This window comes from Pundamilia nyererei, unplaced genomic scaffold, assembly GCF_000239375.1.
Source record: "Pundamilia nyererei isolate P.nyererei 1_Seehausen unplaced genomic scaffold, PunNye1.0 scaffold00026, whole genome shotgun sequence".
Lineage (NCBI taxonomy): Eukaryota > Metazoa > Chordata > Actinopteri > Cichliformes > Cichlidae > Pundamilia > Pundamilia nyererei.
In genome coordinates this window covers 3,953,039-3,962,599 of record NW_005187427.1, presented here as the reverse complement: position 1 = coordinate 3,962,599, position 9,561 = coordinate 3,953,039, and the positions used below count along the sequence as shown (strand labels likewise).

Sequence of the window (9,561 nt, the reverse complement as noted above, 5' to 3'; positions counted from 1 at the left end):
GAGGGTGCCGAGCCCCTGGGCAGTTGTTGCTTTGCTTCACAGGTAATTCAACTTTTTTAAAAAGCGTCTTCATCACATAACTCATAATTAATGGAAAAGCTCCTAAACAGATAAATATATATGTTTTAAATTACTTTCATTTGCCTAATGTTTTATCTGAGCTCATGTAATGTTGTCTTGTTATGTTTGTTTATACTTCATATCGTGTGCCTTACCTCGTGTCATTTCATTCTGTCCTAGCCCATAAATAATTGATTAAGCTGGATTTGGCCTTTGGCTGATTCCCCCCATCAGACACTCCTCATAATTACTAGTCTGTTTAGTCTGGAGTGTGTGCCTTAAAAAGATTCAGCCACCTCCGTCAGTGCCTTCAGTTAGCTGGTCCCAAAATAAAGCCTCTCAGGAGCACGAGAGGCACCGACTCGGTCTTTATCGATCAGGTGCTGAAACAAGTACACTTGTTTTAGCACCTGTTACACCACACATACTTCTATTTTCAGGCATGTTATTTATGCCTATTCACCTGTGGAACTGTTTCCCAAAATAGGATACATAAGCTTGTATTAGCAGAACAAATGTTCACATAAATAAAATGAATGTAGGCCACTGGAACACTCACGGCATGATTTAAGAGCAGTAATTATACTGCATCCAAATGTGTCCCCAGGACTCAAGAAGCTGTCTGAACATAATCAACAATTGCAGGTACAGCGATGCCATTTAATTAGCATCTATTATATGAAGTTTTACAATACATTAAGTAGGTAGGGGATGTATTTCTGTTTTTCTCTCTTTAACCCACTTCTTTGTCTCATTTTCTCCTTTGATTCCAGTTTCCAACCAATCAAAAACTACTCAGACTAAATCTGTTTCAAAGATAAAATCTGTGTACTATACTAACATTTTGTTTCTTCTGAGTATTTATGTGCATATTGTGTCTAAGCAACTGCTGTTGATCAAACTGCTGCCTAATACGGCCAAGTCACTTCTGCAGATTAGATTTTAAATCTCTACGGCCCCACTTTCTTGCTTAAATTAAAGTTAAATACTATTAAAAACATATTTTCAGTTTGTCTAATGCCAGACATACACTATTAGTAGATATTCAAAAGTCAAAGATACTTTTTTCCACCATTTCTTTGGATACAGATGAGTGTGTTTGTCCTACAGGGCGATCCTCCTTAGAGGCAATCGCTCTGTCACATTGTGTTTAGGTTGATGGTTTAAAGGGCGCAAGCCAGAGACACAGTTTCCAAGAAACATCAGCAAGTGACAGAAAAAACCTGTACCTACTATTTCTGTTTTATTTCATCCCACCCAGATCAAGAATACGTGTGGTTAAAGTCCAACGTGGAAAAGGCATTAAGTAACGTCTCCCTCTTGGCGTCAGATCTTCCCATTGCGTCAAACGAATAAAGAAAACAAAAGCTGGAAAATGCTAAAGCTCATAAAGGCTGTGCAGAACACCTCACTGGGATTATGATTGTCATTAAGGACTATGTTAAGCCATGTTTGGTACAACACAGTAACCCCTGACTTGTGGGGTGTCCAGGTGGCCTAATCTCTGTTAACCTCGGCTTAACTCCAGCAAAGGTCTTGTCATCCTTTGGATGCAATAAAAACACTACATTTACATTTACTACATTTTTAAAGCTTTCTGTCTCATAATCAAGGATCTTTTTTAACTAAAAAATATCCCCTAGTATCCCCATCAATCCTAAAATGTTTCACTTTACGTTCCTGTGTTCTTCATTCTTTTAACATAAGTTAGTTATAACGGACCTGTTGGAGGATTAGGAGCTTTTCAAGGGTCAAAGGGGATTCTGGTGATTCTCCTTAATCTTTGGCACGTTACTTAGACACTGTTGAATAAGAAAGCTTATTCTGACCTCACCGTTGATACTCCCGTCATCTGTACCATATTGGGAGAGGGAACTGTTAATCTGCTGAGAGCAGACAGACTGGAGTACTAGGAATCTATACACGGCTGCACACAGGCTTAAAATAAGAAAACATTTGAAACCTTTATCATATAGGTTAGTTTATTATTTCATCTCCCTATCAAGCATATAGCAATACTCCAGAATCTGATATATTTTTTAAAATGTTTGTGTTTTTATGATTGTAAAAGAAAATAAAAAAGAACAAATAACACATAGATACCCAGCTAACCCATATTTACAGATAAAGGTGCTGCTCACAGATGCAGTTTTTAATGCAAGCTATAAAGATGTTCAACACAATTTTTTTGATGGGGAAAAAAATCCATCAGAGAAAGAAAACGTTGATTTTAAATGGCCTGTTTTGTTGTGCTTTCTGAATCAAAGGAGATTTGAGTGATTTGTGGAGGTGCAGAGGGGGATTATCGGCCTACTACAGCCGCATGGCGACTGTGAGGTTGTATTTATGTCCCTGTGATTTAGATGGCTGCACCTTTTGTTGTCCGAAAAAAGCTGCTCTCTGATTGCTTAATAGGATTATGAAGCAGGTAAAAACAGCAATAGTGAACTGGCTAAGCCTGAAGGATGCACAGAGGGAGGCAGGTATAAAAAGGGAGCTCAGCTGTAGACTGCACTCTCAACTTATCCTGACATCCTTCACCACGGTCCCAGACTACTAAGAAGAGGTAAGAATTCTTCATATTCACAGATGAATGAATGAAAGGATGGATGTGTAGTGGTGAAACTAATTATGAAGTACAGTTTTATGCCTGATAGCCCCCTGCAACCTTGAATTGGATAAGTAGCTATGAAAATGAATAGAGGTCAAAGGTCAAATGGTGCAATGGTGAAAATCATTCAGTTATGCTCCACTGTGGGGTTGAATAAGGATGATGGAAGTCATTACAGTATATACGTATTGCATTGTTTTAATAGGCCATTAAAGTTAACCGACAGGTTCTCTCTGAGGCCATATCTACAATCAGTGAACATATGTAAGAATGCTTGTGTATGGAGGCCAGGTAAAAAAAGAGCCAAAATAGTGCAAAATAAGAAGAAAATGAGAATGCAAGTTCAATTCAATTCAATTTTCAATTCAATTTTAGCTATACAGCAGCAAATCACAGCAACAGTCGCCTCAAGGCGCTTTATATTGTAAGGTAGATGCTACAATAATACATACGTAACAAAAACATCTGCTTTCTGTGGCTTTCAGTATGTCTACTAAATTATCTGCAGACAAGAATGCTATTTAATCACTGTAAAATAGAGTAATCGACCAATAAATATTAAATATAGTGCTCTGTGGTTTGAGCAAGAATCTAACAAAGGCATAGTTCAGTATTTTTGAAGAGGTGTGCAACAATCACATATGCTGAAATTGCACAGCAATTAGCCAATCAGAAGAGAGGCAGGAAGCTGCTGTACCAGCTCCTGGCACTGAAATAAGTAACTGTAGCCCAAAGCAACTTTAGACTGAAGGCATCTGGGTAATTAACAAAGACTTTGTTCTCATTCTTTGCATTTATCCATAATCTTTGTATTGGAGATTGGAGTTGACACAGAAGGTGCCAATAGAAAAATAACCCAACAAATTTCTAAAGAGAAATATGATGTGATGTTTAAAAATATATAAGACCAAACAACCTAAACACTGGAGATTATTTTGGAAGATGATGAGCAGATGTGTTTGAAAATACATATTTAATTAAATGCTTGTAGTGCTCTTAACCCTTCAGGACTAATCTTTATCTAGGAGTTATAGAGAGCTAAAGTCCTGGAATGCTATCAAAGGTGATGAATGGGTTTTATCCATTTAGTGTTCCTTAAATAGTCCAAAGACTTTGGCACTTTTAGGAGAAACATACTGTGACATAACCACGTGTGCAATGTAAATCTTTGGTTGTTTGTTGTGAGGTCACGGGGGTCAGTTAGCAGCCAGAGAGGAAGCTTGGTGGAAGAGTCCTAACACCAGTGGCGTAATCTTATTGCAGAGGATTAACCCTCTGTACCCTCAAATAAAAGCATCACTCCAGCTGCCAGAGAGCTCTCAGTTATAGATCTGTGACCTCCTGATCACTTTTTGATCATTTGTTTTTTTTCACCTTTCTTCCAACAGAATACTTCCAAAAACCTTCTAGAGATGGCAAAGTAAGTACTGGATACATTTTCTTTTTATCTTTATGTCCCAGAGGAACTGCTGATTCTAATCAAACTATTTAAAGATCTCTCTCTCTCATACTCAAAAAATATAACAATCCAAAGCTATTGTTAGTGGAAAGATGTTTCCCTTTTACTTTTACGTAAAGAAAATCTGACAGGGGCCAAAAGGTTGATAAGAATCATGATCTCTTTGAAATTTGTGGAGTTGTAGACAGGATGGTCAGCCAACTCCTAAAAGGGACAATTATTAGAAAGTATTTATTTAGGTCTGTAATAGGCTTAGTCTCTCAACATGCTCTTTCAAATATGGTAACACAGCTCTGAGCTTTATTTGATGACAGTGGTAATTGGTTATTTGGGGAACCCTCTTACAGCATTTGTAGCTCCCTCACCTGAGCCAGCCTCTCAATCCGGGCTTGATGAGGTAAAGCAGCTCCACGCTTAGCTATTACTAACTGGATAACGAGGAATAAAGGATTACCAGCCCTTCTGTCATTTGCCAAGAAACCAAATTTACCCACAGGGTCCAAATTGAATCACTATTTTATCTTGTTAAGCCTGACAGTAACTCCATGGATGTAAGTGGATGTACTCTTCTTTTAAAAACATGGGTTCTCCAGCTTTATTCAACATTTCACACACTTATTTCTGCCCTGGTTGCCAGGATAAGGAGGTTAATATTTAAACTGTAATCTATACAAAAAGGTTAATTTAAAGGTTGAGTGTTTCTCCTTTTCGCTTCACAGGGTTTTCAAGAAGACCAGTGGAAATGGAGGGGTATGTTCTCTTTTATTCTCTTAAAACATTTTTTTAATAGACTGAAAAAGGGGTAAAACTTAAAAGGTTCTGAAACACTACGCTTTCCCTTCTTCAATGTGACAGCTGACCCTCTACCTGGGGAAGAGAGACTATGTGGATCATGTGGACAAAGTGGACAGAGTTGGTACGTTCCTATTACAGAGTGTTTTTTCTGTATTTGTGTTTGCCTGCGGTCATTATGAAGACAATAACTGTGCCTGTAATCCTGCTCTCTTGCAGACGGCGTCGTAAAGCTGGACCCAGCAGATTTCGGAGACAGAAAAGGTAGCGTCACATAAAGCGCCGTTTTAAATTGGGTTCAGTTCTATAAATAGAAGCTTTTGCCAATCACTGTGAAGTAGCTGATGTAATTACACCTGTCTGCAGTGTTCGTGCAGCTGGCATGTGCCTTCCGTTATGGTAGTGATGACCTGGATGTGATGGGCCTGTGCTTCAGGAAGGACATCTGGATGCAGCAAACCCAACTCTATCCTAATGGCGAGAAGCCTGCCTTGAGTGCCATGCACGACACCCTGCTGAAGAAGGCAGGAGACAACGCACACCCTTTCTCTTTTGAGGTGTGTGACTCAGGACCACAAAATTAAGCACGACAAGCAGTTTATGACCTCAGCCATGTGAGAAAGAGTTGTTGTTTTTGCTTTTTTAGAAATTGTGCATGTAACATTCAATGACACATGATGTTACTCCACTTTAATACTGAGTATTTAATAGACATTTATATATTTTTTTCTTAACGAGGAAAAGCTCAAATCAACAATTTCTTTCTTCCTGAATATCTAAAATTAGGCTTTATTTTGTAATTTCATGGAAGTAGCTCTTGCGTTTTCTTATAAATCTTAGTCTTTGTCTCCATAGATTCCAAACAACCTACCCTGCTCAGTCTCTCTGCAGCCTGGACCTGATGACAAGGGAAAGGTGAGGCATCCCTTTACCTTAGAGTACATAGGCAAGGATGTCACTTGTTTAAATATCAGCTGTTTACAACTGCACTGTACTTTGCAGGCTTGTGGCGTTGACTTTGAGATCAAAACTTATCTTGCCAAGGAAAAGAACAACCCCGATGAAAAGATTGAAAAGAAGTGAGTTCACTTCCACTAATGTCTTTGCCTTGCTATCTCGCCTCTCTTTGTTCCATTTCATTTTTCCTCACCTCATCTCTTCTTCCTTCCCTCTCCTTGGCCCTGACAGGGACACCGCCCGTCTCGTCATTCGTAAAATCCAGTACGCCCCGTCTCAGGTGGGCGCCGGGCCCAAGGCTGATATCTGCAAAAGCTTCATGATGTCTGACAAGCCCGTTCATCTAGAAGCTTCAATGGAGAAAGATGTACGGCAGCAAAATTTTAGCTTCACCCTGTTGAAATGGGAGCTGTGCAGTGAACCAATTAAAATCTCTCTCCTGTTTTGCCGCAGCTGTACTTTCATGGTGAAGCGATCCCAATCAAGATCAAAATCAAAAACGAGAGCAACAAAACAGTCAAGAAAATTAAAATCAGTGGTGGGTACCTCTATTCACTGAAATACTGAAATAAATCCTGAAAATGTTATAAAGAAATAACATTTTTCTATATCTTCCTCCCTGCAACAGTGGACCAAACCACAGACATCGTCCTCTACTCGGCAGACAAATACACCAAGTGTGTTCTTAACCAAGAGTTCGGGTATGTGGGCAGAAAACTGAAAGCACAGCAAATGTCACAGAAGCAAAATGAAAATATAAAATTGGGTCAATCTGCTCATGTGTTTCTTTTCCCTCTCTGCAGAGAGACGGTGGACTCTAACGGCAGCTTCGACAACACTCTGACCATCACACCTCTGCTCACTGATAACAAGGAGAAAAGAGGTTTGGCGCTGGATGGTCGACTGAAGGACGAGGACACCAACTTGGCCTCCACCACCATGTAAGTGCACACTGGTGTAAAGTTTGGGCGAAACACTCCTCTCTGTCGGTTCTTTGTTGCTTCACATTTCCATCCGCTTTCTTGTTCAGTGTCCGCAATGTCTCACAGTAGTACACTCAGCTAATTTAAACCCCTCTAATCCTTCAAATCCCTGCACTTCGTCCTCCACAGGCTGCGGCAGGGAGTAGAAAAAGAGGTGCTGGGTATCCTGGTTTCCTACAAGATTAAAATTAACCTCATGGTGGCTGGAGGAGGGTAAGTATTTTTTGACACAAGTAAATCCCATTCAAGATTAAACAGAACGAAATGGCAAAGGCCGGCTTACGTTTTCCCTCTTTTCTCCATGTAGTCTGCTGGGTGGCCTCACTTCCAGGTGAGTAATATTTAGTAACAATATTATCACAATCCATACAGAAATGATGATTGCATGCATTCACATTATTTGGCTCATTTTTCTCTGCAGTGATGTCACATTGGAGCTCCCACTGAATCTCATGCACCCCAAGCCTGAAGGTATTTTTTTACCTTGTAGAGCCTAAAAGACTCCTAAAATTTTATATAAGTGCCTTTGAAATGATTTTAACTCTCGTGCCTAATTACGTTCTCGCCTTTGTGCTAATCTCTTTTCTACACGGAGCAGAATAAGGAGTATACACTGGTGTAAGTTGTGTTTAATACTTTATTATTTACATGTTGTTTTGGGTGCTATCACCCAGACATTTCATTATTAGGACTTGACTTAGAAGCTAACAAATGAAAGCTGAATTTTAAGAAAATGTTTTAAAAATTGCATACAGTGTAAAATATAATACAATGAAAAACGTACATAAGCATATAAAATGTTAAAACAATTTGTATTTGAAATCAGCAGCATGTTTAAAAAGCTAGAATAGGTTTTTTATACAACTTAGGTGGGAAGAGGTTAACCCCCTCGATATGACATTGTTTGGTCAAATAGTTCAAAATGTTCAGCATGAAGTTAAGAATAATTTAGGAACGATCCTTTTTTTTTAATCCTAAGAGTAAAGATGTGGGAAACCCAGAGAAAATCATGCACAGGGGGAAAAAAACATTATAAAATATGTCTGAAGATCACGCTCTTGGGAACAATATATCTGAACAAAATATAAAAGTTTAGAAGTACTTAGTTACTTTGAAGGTCTTTCCACATGTTACACGTATGAAAGGAGGATATCTGTGTAGTAAAAAAAAAAGTCTAAACTAGTCTGCCAACAGACTGTCAGTTCCAATATTGAGCATGTTGTCTTTGTCCTAATTATATAGTCTTTAAACTCATTAACAATGATTTCATTCTTCTTTATTTAAATTACACAGAGTTCTACCTTTTTAAAAAATGGACCATATGTGTGATTTGTTTTTATGTTTCTTTTTCTTATTATTTCATTAATAAATTGAGCTATTGTTATTAATTTATCTGTATCCTTTTCCTGTTTTTACAGTGTCTTAAATGAAAACACCCCCATAGTCAAGGTGAGATTCAGCTATTACTATGTAACCTGCCATCTGCTATATTTATGAGTTTTTTTAAGATGAAAATTAAAGTCATTAAATGTGTTGACAGGATATGCACTGTTTTATATAGAACTTCCTCCAGGACATTGAGTTGATAACTGCTTTGCTTTTAATAATGTAAATTACAATTACAAATACATGAAAGCAATAGATTATGAGGAATGATTATGACACCTTATACTCTTAAAGAGGAAATTCTGATGCTAAAAAGTGAAGTATATTATATAATGACATCACAGATTCCAACATCTCTTTCTGTTTACTTCTCAAGAGAGGATGTTACCCTGGACACTGAAAAGAAACCCACAGGAACAAAACAAAAGGAAGTGACAAAAACAAAGAAGAAAGAACACGACTGGTGTCCTCACACCAAGTCGTTACAGAGCAACCGAGGACATCTACCTTTCAGACACACCAAGGATATGCGTACAGATGTAACATCAGTCCTCTTGCAGATTTCGTGGTCATGTTGAATAAATGTAATTTTAGCCGTAGAGAGAATGCTTGGATTGCATGTTAGTATCCAACATTTAAACACCCCAGACTTCTGTAGCAGCATGTTCTGATTATCCTTTGCATGTTTGCAGGATGTGATTGGAAGGCAATGAACAGAAAATCAGAGAGCTGATGTGCTTTTGATTATTGTGGTGTGTTCATTTATTATTTTGAATGATGTACTTCTCCATGTGAAATGTGCTGGATTATGGTTTAGACTGGACACATGAAACATCCCAAAATACAATAAAATTGCCTGAAAGACAGCTTTAAATGTTTTCTTTCTTTCTTAATTTCGTTGTCTTGTTTTCATTCATTGTTCACATCATAAGAGTAGATACTGGAGGGCACTTTACTTATGGCCAGAGGACTACTTTAGAAAATACGAATGCCAAAGATAGACTTTCAAGAAAACACTATCAAAACACTACTATATTCTGTATTGGAACTGAAGGACTGGATTCTAAACAAATGCTCCCAAAGACAACAGTTCTATAAATTTATGGGATGTAGGTGCTGCCTATAGGTAATAGTTTAGATGTGTAATTTCAATTAAAGTTGAATATATTTAGGCCGTAGCAGATATCTTCTCGACATAAAAACATCATGTCTGGGGTACACCTACATATTTACATATCCACGAACTTCCTGTGTTGTCTTCCTCTATTCCTGCCTGCTAGCTCCATGGTCAACCTCCTTCGTCCAATATATTT

At 38.2% G+C, this 9,561-nt stretch overlaps 1 protein-coding gene across 1 annotated transcript; it reads left to right on the top strand.

Annotated features, from left to right (window-relative positions):
- Nucleotides 1-2,550: 2,550 nt before the first annotated feature.
- arr3a (arrestin 3a, retinal (X-arrestin)) lies at nucleotides 2,551-9,114 on the top strand. The gene is made up of 18 exons (XM_005727836.2): nucleotides 2,551-2,626; nucleotides 4,060-4,091; nucleotides 4,850-4,880; nucleotides 4,986-5,046; nucleotides 5,142-5,186; nucleotides 5,289-5,479; nucleotides 5,778-5,837; nucleotides 5,925-6,001; nucleotides 6,111-6,246; nucleotides 6,333-6,417; nucleotides 6,508-6,580; nucleotides 6,683-6,820; nucleotides 6,992-7,075; nucleotides 7,170-7,193; nucleotides 7,284-7,333; nucleotides 7,461-7,480; nucleotides 8,281-8,311; nucleotides 8,625-9,114. The coding sequence occupies exons 2-16, from the start codon at nucleotides 4,084-4,086 to the stop codon at nucleotides 7,463-7,465; spliced, it is 1,068 nt and encodes a 355-aa protein (XP_005727893.1). The 5' UTR covers nucleotides 2,551-2,626; nucleotides 4,060-4,083; the 3' UTR covers nucleotides 7,466-7,480; nucleotides 8,281-8,311; nucleotides 8,625-9,114.
- The last annotated feature ends 447 nt before the right edge of the window (nucleotides 9,115-9,561 follow it).

Bases quoted from the DNA above. Each gene is read 5' to 3' on its own strand.
- arr3a (XM_005727836.2), top strand. The intron at 6,247-6,332 runs GTACGGCAGCAA...GTTTTGCCGCAG, and splicing joins AAGCTTCAATGGAGAAAGAT to CTGTACTTTCATGGTGAAGC. The intron at 7,194-7,283 runs GTGAGTAATATT...TTTTCTCTGCAG, and splicing joins CTGGGTGGCCTCACTTCCAG to TGATGTCACATTGGAGCTCC.